The sequence below is a fragment of the Pelobates fuscus genome, chromosome 2 (genome assembly GCF_036172605.1).
Source record: "Pelobates fuscus isolate aPelFus1 chromosome 2, aPelFus1.pri, whole genome shotgun sequence".
NCBI classification, from domain to species: domain Eukaryota; kingdom Metazoa; phylum Chordata; class Amphibia; order Anura; family Pelobatidae; genus Pelobates; species Pelobates fuscus.
In genome coordinates, this window is record NC_086318.1 from 361,497,996 (window position 1) to 361,517,169 (window position 19,174).

A 19,174-nucleotide genomic window follows, 5' to 3' on the forward strand; every position below is an offset into this window, starting at 1 on the left:
GTGGGGCTGCTGGAGGCCCCAAGTTTTGGTCAAACAGTGTGACCAAGAATTGTATGTTTGACATAATCCAGACATCCTTGTGCAAGTAGACTGCGCCTATAACCCATATCATGCCAACAATTCATGCAATCTCAAGACTATCTCCACAATTTCAGATATTCAAAAAAGTAAAAACCGACAGATATAGACCATAAAATCCCCTAACAGACAATATATTAAAAACAAGCCGCTAGTGACCCTTTTAACCCCTTAAGGACACATGACATGTCTGGATTCCCTTTTATTCCAGAAGTTTGGTCCTTAAGGGGTTAAAGAATGCTATTTTAAAGGGACACTCCAGGCACCCAGACCACTTCTGCCCATTGGAGTGGTCTGGGTGCCAACTCCCACTACTCCTAACCCTGAAACTGTAATTATTGCAGTTTTCTATAAACTGCAATAATTACCTTGCTGGGTTAACTCCACCTCTAGTGGCTGTCTTCTAGACAGACAGCCACTAGAGGTCACGTCCTGGATTCTAGCACAGATTATCTGTGCTAGAGCGTCGCTGGACGTCCTCACGCTGTGTGTGGATCTCCAGCATCTCTCATTTCCCCATAGGAAAGCATTGAAAATCTTTTTTTATGCTTTCCTATGGGGAGCGCTAATGCGCATGCGCGGCACTGCCGTGAATGCGCATTAGGTCTCCTCGGCCGGTGGGCGGGATCAGTCTCGCCCACCGGCCGACAGAGTTAGCAGGAGGAGCGGTGCGGAGGAGGAGACAGTGACGAGGGACATCATTGCTGCCTCAGGTAAGTGACTGAAGGGGTTTTCACCCCTTCAGTAACCGGGAATTGGGGGGTGAGAAGGAACCTGCAGTGCCAGGAAAACGGATTGTTTTCCTGGCACTGGAGATTCCCTTTAATTAACCATGCCTCAACAAAAGGCCACACAGAACATTTGGTCCTTAATCGAGTGGTTGTACCATTAGTGGGGTACACATGCACATAATCCCTTTTTGCCCTGTAAGTGGACTTTGTAAACATGGTTGCCACATATTTTAAGACCAATTTAACTAAAGCCTGTAAGTTTGTTTGAACAGGCCTCTCTCCACAGTCTATTCCTGTTTGCCTTGTTGCAACAATTTCTTTTGTTCATTCACCTATATGTTGGCACTTTTTATAAACCATAACTTATTATTTTCTGCTTCAGTAGCAATTTTCAAGGAAAAGTCTACATAAATGTTTAATTTATATATTAATGCTAAGCTAAACCGGAATTATTATAAATAATCAATCCAAATCTGTCTTGAACATATTAAAAAAAAAAGGGAATATTAAAGGTTAGAAAAATTTCATTCCAACTTCTGAAACTGTCAATTTGACAGCGTTTCTCTCTATGTGAAATGCTAATATCCATTGCTGTGTATATAGATTTATTACATTTGTGCTACTTGTCTTTATATTATATGGTGTATAAAGATTAATTCAGAATCTCATATTTTGTATTTTATGTCATTCAATAAAGATTATTTTTATACATTCAAGATAAGGTTTTCTGCTGATTTTGTGCCATAGGATTCTCTAAAAGATGCCTATTCTTGAACAGAAATGAGGTTTGATAACTTATCACTAACTAAAGGGTTACTCAGAGCACCATGACCAGGTCTTGGTACCTAGAGCATGTATGTGCAGCATTCTTTGCTTTGAAACGCTGCACATATGGATTTTTTTTTTTTTTTTTGTAAATATGTGTTTATTGAAGTGTTACGTTCAATTAGTCAACTTTGAGTAAACAACAATTGGGACACGCAGGTCCCGGCGATCAGTACATCAACGGTAACATGCAAAAACTGTAAGTTATCATTTCAATTAAAGCGACACGCAGGTCACCTCTTAACATGAGCATCTCATCTTTAACTGCCAACATGTTAACATTCTGTTTTCTGTTTTCCTCCCCCCCATACCCCCCCTCCCCCGTTGACCCCCCCCACCCCCCGTGTGCGGCCACTCAAATCCCGTGGAGAACCATTGGAAGTGTCAAGTGGGGCAATTGAGCGTAGTATCCATAGCTTTTCATAAGGAGACGTGTCGAGAGGTACATGCTCTAGGTGTCAGTTTAGCGACCTATCCAACCACAACATACACAAGGGTCTAATGATGTTAGGCGTAAGACGTGGTTCGGAGCTCGGAGAGTGGGTCTAGCACTTCGGGTATGGGCCTATATATCCCTACTTGAGCTTGGGTGGGTAGGTTTCAGGTTGCAGTTGTGGTGGGAGTGGCAATACAGGACGCAGTTTACTACTAGGCGGGGTCGGGGGTTAGCTGTCACGGTCTTATTATCATGTGTTCTCTAGGGTGCATGAGGCACCCGCCCCCCCTCCCCCCTCCCCGTTAGCCGTCAGTGGGTATTATGTGGTTCCTTGAAGTATTTCTGCGTTTGGGAGTTGATATGACTCGCCATTGGTGTGTTCATGTGTTCTGCTGGTACCAGGGTATCCAGTGCATGGAACGGGGCTAGGGTAGCGTCAGTGGTCCCCTTGTTCCCCTATTTGTTCCAGCCGTCTAAGTGGTAGCTGTCGGGTCATGCGTTCACTGTGGTCCATAGTCAGTATGTTCCCGCTGTCCATCTGTCTGCTAAGGTACCCAGTGTCTGGGGAGTCATCTCTGGGCCAGTCTTGCTTCAGGTGTATGTGTGGGTGCCTATTCAGGTGGTCATAGGTGCTGGTATGTGCGTGTGGTGGTAGGTGTGGTGTGTGTCCTATATGCAGCTCTCCATCCGCCTGCCCTCCCCTGTGCGGCTCAGTGTGGTGTCAGTCTCTCTTGTGTTGCATCGGTTACCAGTGCGTATGTATTCCACGTTATAAGATAATAGCTATCTCCCCACGCGCGTTACATGCAAGTCTGGTTACTCTGTGCGCTGATAGCGTTCCCTCGTCCCCGTCCCTCAAATATCCACTCCCAACCGTGGTGAGGCCTCCGCTCCGGTCCCACCGGGGTCCCTGCCCACCTGTCCCCCGGCCCCTGGGTGAGGATATGGCAGATCAGTGGGGAGGTAGGGAAGTTGTATCAGGCAAGCCCGGGTCCCGTATTCCCACATCCCTCTCAGTCATCATCTGCGTTTTGCGAGCGGTAGAAGAACCAGGGTCCCCATTGTTCCGCGTGCTTTTCTTGTTTGCCCAGCAGGTTTGCTATTACGGATTCAGCTTTTTTAATATCATCCACTTTACGTCTCCATTGTTCGATCGTCGGCGGGTGCGTCTTCTTCCAGAGCAGTGGTATCAGTGTCTTCGCCGCGTTCAAGAGGTGTCGAAGGATCGATTTTTTTTTTTTTTATATACTGAGAGCGATTTATCCGTGTGGTGCAGTAAGGCTAGGTCTGCCGTCAGGTTCGGAGGTTCGCCTAGTATCTTTTGTATTTCGTCCCCAACATTCACCCAGTATGGCTTAATACCGTCGCATTCCCACCAGATATGTTGGAGGGTCCCGGTCTCAGTCTCGCATCTCCAGCATGTGTTTGGTATTTCCGGGCTGATTCGGTGTAACAGAGATGGGGTGCGGTACCAGTGGGATAGCAATTTGTAGTTCGTCTCCTGGTATTGTGAGCTAGAAGAGCTCTTATGTTGCAGCAATAGTATTTGCTCCCATTGACTTTCTGTGTATTCTTTGTCCAGTACGTCTTCCCAGCGCCCCTTGAAGGTATCTTTCCTCTCCCTCTCACCTGTCGCCAGTCGCTGGTACATTATGGAGACTGTTCCCTCCGCCTCGGGTGTCTGGAAGCATAACTGTTCAAACCACGATAAGTCTCTGTGCAGTCTATTTCTATGCGGCAAGTTGTAATAGAAGTGTTTGAGTTGGGCATAATGAAATTGGTGCATCAACGTGGGTCTCTCTACTTCCGATATGTCCTGTAGCGTCTTCATCCCCCTGTCTGTGACCGCCATATGTAGCGGTATGAACCCATCTTGGTTTGGTAGCGGCCATGCTGGTGGCGGTATTCCATCGCCTATGTACGTGTTATGAGCAATGGGGATCAGGGGGCTCGGGGTAGGTGAGATTTAGGAAGTTTGTCTCAGTCGGGTCCATGTCTTAAGGGTCTGGGTGATTGGCGAGTCCTCCCCGAGGTCCTTCTTGGCGTCAGCTTCCTTGTACCATAGGAAGAGGTGTAGGTGGTTGTTCGCTAATTCCCGGCCTAAGGAGGTCCACCGTTTGTGAGGGGACGCCAAGTGCAAGTCCCTGATGCGTTGTAGAACCGTGGCTTGGTAGTACTTGTGGAGGTTAGGCAGGGCCAGTCCTCCCCACGGTTTGGGAAGGCAGAGTGTGTCATGTTTGATCCTGGCTCTTTCTCCCTTCCATATATATCTGAGGAACGCAGAGCGGAGGGTTTTAAAGAATGCCGGTGGAATTGTGCGAGGTATGGTGTGGAACTTGTATAATATCCTCGGTAGGATGTTCATTTTAATGACTGCTATACGACCTTGCCAGGAGATGTGGTTGAAGTTCCATCTCTTAAGGTCGTCGAGGATGTCTGTCAGGAGGGGTGTGTAGTTCTGCGCATATATATCCCTAGCTTCAGGTGTGACCCGGAGCCCGAGATATGACATATATTCCGTGCACCAGTGGAACGGAAACCGGTGTTGCAGGGTGGCGCATTCCTCTCCCCTGACCGTCACATTCAAGACCTCGCATTTAGGCAGGTTGAGCTTAAGCCCCGATAGTGTTCCATATATCCGGAATTCGCTCATGAGTAGTGGGAGCGACTCAAGGGGTTCGGCTAAGAAGAACAGCATATCATCCGCGTAGGCGGCTACTTTGTGTTCCTGTGTCTTATGTGTAAGGCCCAGGATCCGGGGGTTGTTGCGGATTTTATCAAGGAACGGTTCCAGGGTGAGCGCGAACAAAAGTGGCGAGAGTGGGCACCCTTGCCTGGTTCCGTTTCGAATCTCGAAACTGTCCGTGAGGGCTCCATTCACCCTGACTCTGGCATTAGGTTGATGGTACAGCGTCTGGATCCAGGTCATCATTCCCTCTCCGACACCGACCCTCCTCAGTGTCTCCATCATGAAGTGCCAGTTCACCCTGTCGAATGCTTTTTCCGCATCCGTGGATAGTAAAAGTAGCTTTTTCTGCAAGTGTTTCGCCAGGTGTTGTAGCATGAAGAGCCGGAGCGTACTATCTCTGGCTTCCCTGCCCGGGATGAAGCCTGTCTGATCAGGGTGAACCAGTCTAGGCATGAAGGCCTGCAGACGGAGGGAGAGTATCTTCGAGAAGAGTTTTATGTCGGTGTTGATGAGGGAGATTGGGCGGTAGTTACCCACCTGTTCCGTGTTCTTCCCCGGTTTAGGTATCACTGTGATCGTCGCCGCCAGGGATTCCCTGTGAAAGGAAGCTCCATCACGTAGGTTGTTAAGGGCCTTCACCAATCTTGGTATTAGGTCATCGCTAAATTTTCTGTAGTATTCCACCGGGAACCCGTCCGGGCCCGGCGTCTTACAGTTTTTTGCCGATTTTAGGGCCAGCTTAAGTTCCCCTTCGGTGATAGGCGCTTCCAGTCCATCCGCTTCTTCCGGGGTGAGGGCGTCTGGATTGAACCCTTGTAGGTAGCTGGTGGTTTCAATTCTCTTCTGTGCGGTATTGGTGTGACCATCTGTTGCAGGGACGTTGTATAGTTGTGAGTAGTACACCCGGAATTCGTTAGCGATGTCATCTGGGAATTGTGTAAGCTTGCCCTGTCTAGTGCGCAGGGTGTGTACTTGCGCCTGTTTCTGCGGGCCCCTGAGCATTTGGGCGAGAAGTTTGCCCCACTTGTTAGCGTGTGTGTAAAAGAATGCCTTTGAGCGTTGCACCTGTCGCATGTGGTTACGTTCCAGGATGTCTGTGAGTTGTTTCCTTTTCAGGGTCAGCTCACGGTAAGTTAGGTCGTGTTGGGTTCTTTTATGTATCTGTTCCAGGTCCGCTATCTGTTTGGTGAGGTCTTTAATCTGTGCGCCTGCCTCCCTCTTTTTTTGTGTGGCCATTCTGATGAGGTGGCCCCTCAGAACACTTTTGTGCGCCTCCCAGATGGTCATGTCTGAAACGTCTTCTGTGGAGTTCTCTTCGAAGTATCGACGAATGTTATCCGCAATCAATGTTCTCGACGGTACATCTTGGAGTAAGGTGTCATTGAGTCTCCAAGTCATCCTAGCCGGGCGATAAAGTGGTGATTCTAGTTCCACCCTCACTTCACTGTGGTCCGACCAGGGAGTCGAGTGGATGTTAGCCTTTCGGAGGAATGTGAGTCCTTCCTGCTGTATGCATATGTAGTCGATCCGGGAATACCTATGGTGTAGCGTGGAGTAATAGGTGTAGTCCCGGTCCGTAGGATGGAGCGCCCTCCACGCGTCTGTCAGGCGAAGTGTTCTGAGGGATCGTCGAATAGTTTGCAGGGCTGAGTCAGGGACACAACTCCGTCCCATGGATGTATCGACCAGAGGATCTAGTGGGACATTTAGGTCGCCTCCCATTATCAGCACTCCTTCTGTGAAATTGGCTAACTTTCTCAGTGTCCTGCGGAGGAAGCTGTCTTGTCCCGAGTTCGGGGTGTATATGTTTGCTACTGTATACGTCCTTCCCGCCAGGATTCCTTTAACGAAGATGTATCTGCCATCGCCGTCCGACAGATGGTCTGTGGGCACGAACTGGAGGTTAGCTGCGATCAGGATAGCTGTCCCCGTTTTTCGCATTGTGGGGTGATTGCTATAGAAATTTAGTGGGTAGTGTCGGTTTTTGAGTAACGAGTTTGCCTCCACTCTCAGGTGAGTCTCCTGCAGGAGAGCAAACGAAACGTGTTGTCTCTTGAGGGTTCTCAAGAGGTGTGATCTCTTTTCAGGGGTGTTGAGGCCCCTGCAGTTCTGTGTCGTAATGATCAGGGGTGCCGGAGAGTAGGCCATTGCCGCGTCCCACTCGTTGGTCAGCTGTATGCGGTCTAATCCGTACCTCCAGCCAGGGGTCTCCACCTCTTGTGTGCGGGAACGGGGCCGTGGCCTGCCGGATCAACCGCCGTAGGGCGGCGGGGAGAGAGCGGGAGCAAGGGAAAGGAGGAAGAGCACAGAGGGGAGAGAGAGAGGCAGGAGGGGGGGGCGGGGGGCCAGGTGAGCACCCCCCGGGGCGTCCAGCGATGAGTTAGAGCGCTGTGGGTATGAAGTCCCTCGTGACACAGCGTCACAGTCGTAAGACGTCTGCGGGGTGTGTCTCCGTAGGCGCTTGTGTGCCTACTTGTGTTTGGTTGTCCCCTGGAGTGTGTGTGGGTGATTAGTCGCGTGTGGTGGTGAGAGTGTGTGCGCGGCTGTTATGTAGGGTGTGTCCGTGTGTGTGTGTATACCAACTTATGTAGTAGGTGTTGGTGTACCCTCCTGTATAGGATGAGGTCCCGTGTAACTGGGTGGGTGTCCAGAGCCGTACCACTACACGGTATATACCGGAGTAGCCGCGGCTGTGGCCCCCTCAGTGGTTCTGGTTTACACAGGCTTGGTTCGGGTCGTGGCCTATGCCAAGTCGAAGTGATGTGCGGGTGTGTCTGGAAGTCTCAGGTGGATTACCTGTCCCGCTGAAAATATAGCGTCTTGTGTGCACTTTGTTGCTGGTGTTACTAGCGGTTATGTACTCTCCCTTCGGGTCTAAGTCAGCACTATCTAAAATTGCGTTAGTAGAGTCTCCCCCGTCTGGTGGTCCGGGCTCCGCAGAGTCCCATAACCAGTCAGCTCTCAGGTGGCAATGGGCGAGTCAGAGTCAGTTAGGTTAGATTAGGTTAAGCACAGGTCGTTACAGTTCGTCACCGTCATGGTGGTGGGGGCGTGCCGTCCAGGCGTCGGTCAGTGACAGTGGGCGTGATTCTTGGGTGCTTGTCTCTGCAGTGCGAGTGCGGTCTAGAGTGTGGGATAGTCTGCGTTAAGAGTGGGGTTGGCTGAGGCGTCTAAGCTAGGTCTAGGATGTGTGTCCGGGGCTTCACTGGGTATAATCACTCCATATATGGTACCTGTCCTATCCAGTGACCTTGTGACCTTCCTGTGCCAAGTACAGTGCTCAGTGGGCCCCATGTCTTACATCCATCTTTCCCACCATTATACATTTTCATCCTCCCCCACCCTCGCCCACGCACCACAAGCATTTTTCCCCCTCCAACATTCAACATTACCCTGGTCCCCCTCCCCCACATTCTCAGTCCTCTAGTAGAGCCTGGAGTAGCATCAGGCTGTACCCCTGGTTTGGCGGTGGTCCGGGTGCAGCGGCACTACAGTATGAAGCGGCAAGGTCCCATTTCCCAACTTTCTCCCCCCCTCCCAAGGAGCGTCTAGGATCCCACCCCCTCTATTCAATAGTGCCAAGCTGTCAATGTCTCGGTGGTGCGTAGGCGCCCCTGACCACATCAGGTAGGGGAGATGTCGTCGGGTGGGTGGCACCAGTCCGCAAGGAGTCAGTCCATGCCAACACCTCTAGCGTGTGTTTTAGGCGATTAAAGTCAATAGTCCCGGGTCAAAGTCAATACGTGTCAGGATAATAATATAAATGTACTTAGCCGTTACGATCTCAGTCACAAGGATGCCTCGGTCCTACCAGCCGGGGGAGACGCCAAGTCGTCCGCCTCAGTGCCAAATCGTTAGTCAGCCTGCTGGGCCGGGTTGCGTGGCCGGTGCGCCGGCGGTCTGTGCGGCGATTCTTCTCTGCGGCGTCGTGCAAGTCTTTGTGCCATCGGGCCAGGGCGTGGTTCTGTCGGCCTCAGGATCCAGTCTTCAATCTCCGTGGGCGGCAGGCCTAGTCGCCTCAGGAATATCGGCACTTCTTCAGGCCACCGAACCGGGATCCATTCGTTATCTTGGCGGGCCAGTAAGCTAAAGGGGAAGCCCCACTTATAGGGGATGTTGCGGCTCCTCAGAAGTTGGGTTACCGGCCGGAGTGCCCTGCGGGCCTCAAGAGTGAGGGGTGACAGGTCCTGGTAGAGGGCCACTTCTGAGCCTTGAAACGGCCAGGACTGTTTGGAGCGGTTCTTTTAGTTTAAATTCACGCAAGCAACAAATAATGTCTCTAGGAGAATTGTCAATGTTTCTCGGTCTTGTGGCCCTGTGAGCTCTGTCGAAGTGGATATGTTGCGGTGCATCTGGGCCTAATATACCTTTTGAAGAGGGCAGTAAGTACAGCCTCTACGTCTTCTTCTCCGTTGGATTCAGGGAGGTTGCGAACTCTTATATTAGATCTGCGCCCTCTGTTATCCAGATCTTCAGCTTGTCTTCTAAGGTGCAGAAGGATAGTCCCCTGTCGGGTAATTGCTAGGTTATTAGCTTCTATGCGGCTAGACATTGCCTGTTCTGAGGCCTCCAGGGTCTGAATGCGGCTACCTTGTGCTGCCAGTTCACTTCCCAAGATGGCGACCTCCGCTCTAATTTCCTCATGGAGCGTGTCCGAGGTGCTTTTGAGGTCGTCCTTCATGGTTGCAGTAAGGGCCCTGATATCTGCTCTTATGTCCGCTAGGGATAGAGCATGGGGTTCCGTCTCCGGCGGTGAGTACTGGCTGTCGGCCATCTTGGGGCCTTGTGCGCCGCGTGGCTGGCTGCTCGGTGTTTGCAGGTAGCCGTCCAGGGAACCGGCGTGCGGGCTGTTCAGCGGTCTCCTGGGGGTCTGGTGGGTATCTGCCCGTTTGGTGCGCCCTATCGGGAGAGTATTGCTGCGTTTAGTGCTGCTTACAATGCTGCGCGGGTCGGAGCTCCGAAGTTAAGCGGCCATCTCCGACGGCTTCCAGGCCACGCCGTACCTTGGGCCAGGGAGGGAGAGCCTTACCCCTGGTGGTCGGCTGGGACAGGCTGCACTGGAGGCTGGAGCTGCAGTCAGGACCGCTGGGGACTGGAGTCTGGGAGCAGTAGAAGTCCCGCCCTCTTCTGCCACATATGGATATTAACCACTCTGCTGCTGAGTCTAACTCCACCTCTGACCTTGTCACTAGCTCAAAACTGGAATTCCGGGCTGGCTAATGTCAATTTTGTGCAATTGTTTGTTGTTTTTTTTGCGGACAGGATTGCATACATTGGCTGAGAAAGTATCAGGTGATGTTCTCCGCCAATAAATGCCTACGGCATCAACTTCTGACTACTGTATCTTTGCAGAAGCTGGAATATTGTCCCCAGGCAGGAGTGACTAGGAGCTCCGTGGGGACCCAGGTAACAGGGGTAAACCATTACTATACATTTTGCTCCATTACCGGGAAACCGTACCAGAGTACTCAGGGTATCATAACCACTACAGTGGGCAGCAGTTGTTACGATGCTTGACATAACTCTTTTATTAACAGTTTCTGGTATCTACAGTCTTTTGGCAGCTGTAAAATGTATGTTACAAAATAACTTAATATATTTTCTTTCTTCAAAGGCAAAATCTAAACCTGAAACCAATTCTAAACCAGCAGCAAATGACGCCAATCCAAATGCTCAGAAAGGAACGCAGGTTAGCAAGTATTTTAATGTCTGACAAATATCTTGCTTAGGTCACAACAGTTGTTGTTTAGGTGTGACAAAGCCAAATTATTTTGAAATAGCACAGTAATCGCTATGCATCCCAATATCTGTCATTCATACATGTCTTGGTTGCACTTTGAGTGCAAAACTTGATTTTTCTTTTGTGTTAGCCATATGACACATACATGTGTCACATATATGACACACATATTTTTTCTCTAGTCAGTTCTCTCACACCTCACCCCTCTGTCAGTCCTTACATTGGCTTCCTTTATCCTATAGGAGTCAATTCAAAGTGCTATACCATACCTATAAAGCATTGACCAATTCTAGCCCCTCTTATATCTCTTCACAGATCCAAAGGTATGCCCCTTCTCGGTCTCTCCGCTCTGCCCATGACCACCTCCTGTCCGCTGCTTGCATGCGTACGGCCAACTCGCGCTTGCAGGACTTCTTGCGGGCGGCTCCCTTCCTATGGAATAGCCTGCCTACTGCCATCAGACTCTCCCCTAGTCTTCAATCATTTAAGTAGTGCCATAAAACCCATCTCTTTAGGAAAGCTTGTGGCCTCCCAGAGTAACCTCTACTTCACAAACCTGTCTCTTGCTCTCTCCTAAAGGGCAGCACTTTGCTCTCTCCTCCAGCTCTGCTTCACTCCACCTTGTTTGATTGCTACCTCCTGTCCTGTTGTATTTTACACCCCACCTCTTATAGACTGTAAGCTCGTTTGAGCAGGGTCCTCTTCAACCTATTGTTCCTGTATGTTTTCTTGTAATTGTTCTAATTATAGTTAAATCCCCCCTCTCATAATATTGTAAAGCGCTACGGAATCTGTTGGCGCTATGTAACTGTCGCGCTATATAACTGTCAATAATATTATCCTTATGGGGTGCATAGTGTGATTCATTTGGCACTCCAGAAGTATTTCTAGTGGCACTCATTTGGTTAGGAAGATGGAATTCTTATGTAAGTAAATCTCTCCCCTCTGGGCACCCAAATGACATACGTGGTAATCCCTTCTTTAGTTACTCTACACCCAGGCACAGCACGTGCTATACATTACAGTAAAAGTGCCTCTGCATTGCACGTGATGCTGAAAACTGAAATGGCCCAGATCTGGAGATTAGAGGATCTCCTCAACTGGCCCAGAGTGCTTTAAGTGTGAGCATGCTGTCTGCATCTCCAGAGGGTGCAGACACCACAGGGGACTCTTCCACATGATTCAGTTATTGCTGCAGGTTACTATGTCAATGTTCTGCCTTACTAGTAAAAAGTCGGTGGAATAGGAGCCAGATGTAGTCTGCTCCCACAGAAGATGCGGACCACAGGTTCCACTACCAGATCACCAAGGATTGAGGGAATTCCCACTAGAGACTTGGTTTAAATCTAGTTTATATCCCACCACTCACAAACCACATACTCCCAAATCTACACAATGGTAAGAGTCTAGTATGAGGGCTGTCTGTAAAGGAAGGCAGTGCTGCTGTAGTAAAAACTAATTGTGGGCACTTTCTTGGAGCCTAATACATTTGATGGGTCTGTTTTAATCATTTAGACCACCTGACATATATGGGCCAGATGTGTGCCTAGACTCTGGTTAAGAACCACTGGTACAGTCTATGTGTATTTATATTTAACACTATAGTCACCAGAACAACTACAGCTTAATGTAGTTGTACTGGTGTCTACATATGTTCCTGCAGGCTTTTTGCAGTGAACACTGTCTTTTTAGAGAAAAGACAGTGTTTACATTACTGCCTAGGGACACCTCCAGTGGCAGTCACTCGGATGCCCACTAGAGGGGCTTCCTGGGTCAGTGCTGCACAGTGTGCAGCACTCTCTAGCATGTAAACTCATTGAACAAGGCCATCAACTACTCTGTTCCTGTGCATCCAACTTGTCTGGTTCCAATTTAGTCTGTTAGTCCACCCATTGTACAGTGATGCAGAATTTGTTGATGCTTTATGCATAATCATAATAATTCATCTTCATGTTTACCTTTCAGCTTGTCAGTATTAGAAACAGAAGAGCTGCTCAAAACAAGGTAAATTGTGTCGGAGTCCCACTCAGTGCAGTTTTTCTTGTTAGAGGTGCAATGACATATTACAGTCTTTCTTGTACCTGCTTTTTTTTTGTAACTTAATAATAGGATTGTATTCACTGGGGCTTGGCTTAATGAATGAAATATTGTATTATCGTTGGAAGATACACCAGTTTGTTTGTTTTTTTTACTATCTGCAAACTTTGTGCCTGTCACTGATGAGATTAAAAAGGCGGTTACTGTGCGCAATACCAGTAAGCAGTTGTGAACTGGGGTTATTGTTAGTCGGATGATTAGCCTCAACCTTTAGACCTTGCAAGGAGGAGGAAGTGGTTATTGGACTGCCTTGCATTAAATGTTCCCACAAAAAAAAGTTCTAAGGTTATCTAGAAATCGATTTCCTATATTTTAAGTTTTGAAAATTAAAAAGACTTCACAAGGCAAAATAAAAGGAAACCACTACTAACTTATAATAAATATTCTCTGACTAAGCCATAGTCAGAGCTGTGTTTTGCCATTCTGATACGAATTCATTACAGTTCACTGTTTAGTAATTAAGTCTTACGGTCATTTTGATTTTAAAAGAAAATGAGCCCAAAACCCAACATCTTTGTATGGGCAAGCGCAATATTTTGGTTTTATAAGTAAACTTATTGCCCAGTAAAGCCTTATCTGTTCTAATTTTATGTTGTTCATGTTCTGGCTTTAGAGGCTTAATTAATTACACTTACCAGTACTGTAAGCAAACTGCAAAACAAAACATTGCAAAGAATTATAGCAGATGTGGACTTTAACCCCTTAAGGACCAAACTTCTGGAATAAAAGGGAATTATGACGTGTCACACATGTCATGTGTCCTTAAGGGGTTAATGACTTGCATTTGTTTGTCCATCCCTGCAGGAGTGATGTATTGAGAATAGGTGCTTATATAAAACAATTGAGGTGTGTGTGTGTGTATGTATATATATATGTATGTATGTATGTATGTATGTGTGTGTATGTATATATATATAACAAATGGCAGAATAACGTTTTTTGCACGCAATTTATAAAACAGGTGTGTGTGTGTGTGTGTGTGTGTATGTATGTGTATATGTGTATATATATATATATATATATATATATATATATATATATATACACACACACACACCTGTTTTATAAATTGCGTGCAAAAAACGTTATTCTGCCATTTGTTTGAATTCCTGTGTTTTTGCTTTATTTTCCTACAGGAGTATGACATTGTAGCACAAACGTCTCGAAGTGGACCGTTTGTCTTTGTGCTCGTCATTTCAGCAGAAACTAAGGCAAAGTGGAATTTAACTGGTATGTGCGATTTTAATATTGTCCTCTACAGACCATATTTGTTGTCTTTTACTTTTTTATTTTATATTTTTTTTTGCTGTTTTGTGGCCAATATCTGTTATCATTGGTAAACTTGTGCAAGCACGTACACAATATCACAATTTAATTAGGATTGTCAAAACTTGCCATAATGTTCGTGCTATATTGGATACAATTAATAAGATGAATAAGTAAGATGAAAATATCTCCACAACATGCATCTCCTTGCACACATTGTTTCCTCTTTTTAGTTAAAAATGTTGTTACTTCACTTTAAGTAACACTGCAAGCAACATAATCACTACAGCTTGCTTCCTACCTGGGGTGCACTGGAAATTTCCCCGAACATAGACATATGCACTAGAGCACGAAATCCCTCTAATCTATGTATGGGGACATTTCCCTGAACATAGAAAAGCGCAGCAGAGCAGGGAATCCCTCTAATCTATGTTCGGGAGAATTCTCAGAACATTGACCAGGTCTCTAACGTAGGGAATCCCTTGAATCCCCACGCTAGAAAGCTGGTTGTAAGTGCAAACCAGGTAGGTCGCAAAGTGAGGACCACCTGTATTGCCCAATTTATTGTTCTTGTTTTTCAATGTGTCCTAGTTCTCGCTAAACTGTAGAGAAATTGGATTTGTGCAGATTGGTGCCTGGTCCAATGTATAAATGGAAAGTAACAAAAACATATATATTTTTTTTTTTGTAGTGTTCTACATTGATTGCTGTTGGTAATAATTAGTTTTTGTTTTTCAGTTTTAACCTCAATGGAGAGTCCATATGGGTATATTTCTGCTTCCGAATGGCCATTAATGATTGCAAGTATAATTTAATTTGTTTTTTTTTTTTAGAAGTTATTGGGACAATAGTGCTATCCAGCAATGTCACATTAAAGTTGATTGTTAAATTCTCTTAACAGAACACTCCAAATGAGTCTTAATGTTGGTGCTGAGGATTAGATTCCATAAAATATGGAGAGGAAAAAAAAGTAGCAGTAGTCAGCTGTTCCTGTGCTTCTGTGATCATCTTTGTAGATGAGCTCTGGTGTTCTGACCAATATCCGAGGAACATTTTGTAGATAGTAGTGACAAACCTGATCGCCGAAAGCGATTACTAAATAAGAAACTAGTGAATAAGAGCACTCGGAGTGCAACTATCATGTATAAATAGAGAATGAGCTCTACCTCTTTCTAAATATTGCCAAAATGTTAATGTACTTAGAAGAAAGGAGAGCGTCACTTGAAAAACAGATACTTTTCAATCCAGAAAAGTTATTCTCCTTTTGAGTCACTAAGTGTTTTATATGCAAGTTAACTAGTTTCTAATCATCACAATACAGTTTCTAATCAATGTTGTTGATGCTCTTAACAATCAGTATATTGACAGTCTTTTACCAGAATGAGAGATTTCTATTGTTTCCCAGAAAATCATTAAAGGAACACACTAGATTGTCGGGAATACAAACCTGTATTCCTGACACTATTTCTAAAACCGCTGTTTAGGTGACTGGCTCCCCTAGCCCCTTGTTAAAAAGGTGATTTACTCACCCCTTTTATAGCGCTGCACCGGTCTGGTAGTGGCTGGCTCTACACTGCTCTGCCTCCTTGGCTGAGATCATCAAACTTGACTATCTCAGCCAATCTAATGACTTTCCCTTAGGAAAGCATTGGGAGACTATTGCGCATGCGCGGCAAAACGTCATGCTGCACCAAACAGCATCTCCTTATAGTGATGCATTGAATCAATGCATCTCTGAGGAGTGTTCAGCATCAACTTGCAGACCTTGAAGTCGCTGAACTTCCGTGCTGTACAGTGTGCAGCACTGACCTAGGAAGCACCTTTTGTGGCTGAGTGACGCACACTAAAGGGTTACTAGGCAGCCTGCAGGGACGTTCTGTAGATACTAGGACAACTACATTTAGCTGTCATTGTTTTGGTGACTATAGTGTCCCTTTAACCCCGTAAGGACCAAACTTCTGGAATAAAAGGGAATCCTGACATGTCACACATGTCATGTGTCCTTAAGGGGTTAAATCATGAAATTGTTTTAAAACTGTATTTTTAAATGTGAGAATTGTGAGGACATAAATTAATGTAATACTTTTCTCTCTTTTCAGTTTTACATGGTAATGTGCATTGTGTATATATTCCTTGCACTGCTGTGGTTTATCTGGTCTGCCTGCTATTGGAAAGATCTGCTGAGAATTCAGTTTTGGATAGCGGCAGTCATTTTTCTTGGAATGCTGGAGAAAGCAGTTTACTATGCAGAATATCAAAACACTAACCACACAGGAGTCTCCAGTGAGTTCCAGTGAGGATTTTTATACACATTATACTGTGATCCTTCAATACAGTGTTATAAGCTGTGGCCCTTCATCTTTTCTTTCCTTAGCACATGGACTGCTGATCTTTGCAGAATTGGTTTCTGCTGTAAAAAGAACTTTGGCTCGGCTGCTGGTGACCATTGTAAGTCTTGGATACGGCATAGTGAAGTAAGTGAATTCTGCTATATACTCCTAAAACACAATTCATATTCATATATAATATTTTTGCTTCTGTAGTACAATATTTCAATATTTTTTAATTAATTGTTTTTAGCTTTAATGACTGTAATGTAATCCACATTTTGTGTTCCTCAGTGGATGTATGGGTTGCGCTTATTTTGGTACCATCTTTCTGCATTAAAAAAGACGGTCTACTTAAAATTTTACAATATATAATTTTTTTATTTTTTTTTAATGCTTTGAAAATTGCCCAAAATCTGGCTAAAAATAAATAATCGCATACATTTTTAGGTGAGCCTGCCTGCACCTGTAGGCAGACCCCTCCCCACACCAGGATTACTCTCTTCAGTCAGCAAGTTCTGATTCTGCCTTACAGGGATTGAGCTTATCCCATAATACCTTGTCCAGTGGTGGTTAATGGAATACGTATTTTATCCCCAATGAGCAATTCCATTAATCACAGAGGATGATTGGAACAACTTATTAAACTGGTGGCAGCTGACAGTCAAATCAAGAACTCAGGGGAACTCTTACACCATGCATTTAGCAGTAATGCAACGTGTTTATAGGGCTTAGGCTGATACTTTAAGACTGTAGGTATGTGCCTATATTACATTTATGTAATATGTGACTCAAGGCACTAATTGTATTTTTGGGTCAATCGTGGATACAATAATTAATTATTTGATTTCATATAGCGCCAGCAAAATTCCATAGCGCTGTACAATAGCACACCAACAAGTTGACATATCCAATACTTAATTGGATACTATGCACGGCAAAACATAAGCCTCAGAATTACTGACTGAATATATTAACCTCAAATGAACCGTAACAGTCTTTTATAAGGTCACCCAACAATATATATGAGAGGTACCATTTATTTTTTATTTTTTTCTGTGATATTCTGCCCACCCCTTTAGTATTCATTAGTATGAGTGATGTAGTTAAAAATCACCGCAGCTACAAAGAAAACCAATGTTTTGGCTGCTTGTATAGTGGAAGAAGCTTAAATTTGCAAACATGATGTTATCTTTTATATAAGATTTCAGTGTCAGTATGTTTTTTGTGATTTTTCTATGCTCAGACCTCGTTTAGGAGCACTCATGCATCGTGTGGTTGGAATGGGCATTCTTTACCTGATATTTGCAACTATTGAAGCAGTGATGCGTGTTACTGGGGTAATTATGCTCTTCATTACTAGTCTTCAGACACAGATCTGATTTGCTTGATTGTACAGGCAGATCATACTTTATAACACCATCGTGCGCAGGTAGTGAAACCAGCAGTGCAGTTATTCCCACATAATGCTTCACCCCTGTGATGTTCAGTGTTCCCAGACTTTGGCAGAACTGGGATAGAAGTCTGCATGGAATTAGGAGTTATACTCCTCAGCAAGAACAGCCATTATTTTAATTCAACTTGTTCTTGTGGTGACTCCACTGTCCCCCAAAAGTTTAAATAATCATGATTTCGCATTATGCATTTATGCATGGATTTTGTTTCATTGGGGGTACAACTAAAAAAAATCTTGTAAAAGCTGGAGCTTTCCCCCTCTAACCCAACCAGATTTTATTTTGTCCAATAACAGACTCCCCAATGCAGCTTAGTGTGAAGTCTTTGCATTGCAGGTGCTCTGAGCTTGGTTCCAATGAGCCGAACAACAAGGAAATAAGAGGACCAATTGTCAGCCAAAAGGATGTTACAAGATTAATTTATAAAAGTGCCTATTTATTTTTAAAAATTTACAAACATTTATACTTGAAAACATGACCTGCCTTTTGAAGGAACTAGTCATGTTATATATTGCACAAAATCTGTAAGTCTTTTTAAGATAACCTGATTGTGTGTTTTTTACTTTTTATTTTGTTACAGAGCAAAGAATCGGATTTGGTTTTATTGGCCAGTATTCCTTTGGCGCTGCTGGACTCAGCCTTGTGCTGGTGGATATCCTTTAATAGCTTAAAAACATTACGTTTACATAGTTTTGATTAGCTTGCATCACAGTTAAAGGTCGTTGTCCTTCTATTCTGTAGAAATGTTTGAACACCCTATACCACTGTTTTTTTTTTAAAATAATTGGAAATCTTAAAACTAATGTTTTAAAGTAATGTAAGTTACAGAACAGTTTGTGGAAAATTTAATTTCCATTAAATGCACCAAAAAATCTGTAGCTTAATTAAGTAGTTTTGCTGTATAGATTAGTCTCTTTGCCATTTAGGAGTTAAATCACTTTGGTTTTGGTTTATGCAGACCTAGCCACACCTGACTGTGTCTCACATGGCCTCCATGAAAAATGGTCTAATTTTCAACCAGATCTTAGAACACAGTGTGTTTTTATTTAGAAGTTCTTATCTACTGCTCTGTTAATTGAACATTTTTTTAAATCTTACTCATCAGGCTGCAGAGGCTCTAGCAGGCAATTAAAAGAGCAAGAGACAATACATTCTAAATTAAACACACTGTGCAGTAAGGGAAGCTACAAATTTAGACTCTTTTTAAGTGTGTCGGACAATCTGTGAGTCTCAGCCAGGGGGATTGTGATTAGGTCTGCATAAACAAAATTCTTTATCTCCCAAATGGCAGATAATTGAGCAGGGAGACTGCAGGATCATATGTACACCAAAACAATTTCAATAAGCTAAATTTTAATTGGTGATTTGTGTCCCTTTAATTAGAGAAACTTCTTAAAACTGCATAAGTGCAAGCCAAAGTTAAATTTCCTGTAGCTTTTCTGTATAGTGTTTCATAATGTCTTCACTTAAAGGGACATTGGTTGAAGTCCTTTAGAAATTAACAGCATGTCAGTGGAAGCTTATTTTGATT

At 45.0% G+C, this 19,174-nt stretch overlaps 1 protein-coding gene across 1 annotated transcript in view; it reads left to right on the top strand.

Annotated features, from left to right (window-relative positions):
• Positions 1 to 19,174, top strand: part of TMEM87B (transmembrane protein 87B) — a 55,304-nt gene that overhangs the window by 27,806 nt on the left and 8,324 nt on the right. The window contains exons 7-14 of the mRNA XM_063441373.1: positions 10,374 to 10,448; positions 12,465 to 12,503; positions 13,733 to 13,826; positions 14,601 to 14,662; positions 15,962 to 16,145; positions 16,237 to 16,336; positions 17,436 to 17,529; positions 18,224 to 18,295. Of these exons, the coding sequence (XP_063297443.1) occupies positions 10,374 to 10,448; positions 12,465 to 12,503; positions 13,733 to 13,826; positions 14,601 to 14,662; positions 15,962 to 16,145; positions 16,237 to 16,336; positions 17,436 to 17,529; positions 18,224 to 18,295 (720 nt within the window). The remainder of the gene's footprint in view (positions 1 to 10,373; positions 10,449 to 12,464; positions 12,504 to 13,732; positions 13,827 to 14,600; positions 14,663 to 15,961; positions 16,146 to 16,236; positions 16,337 to 17,435; positions 17,530 to 18,223; positions 18,296 to 19,174) is intronic.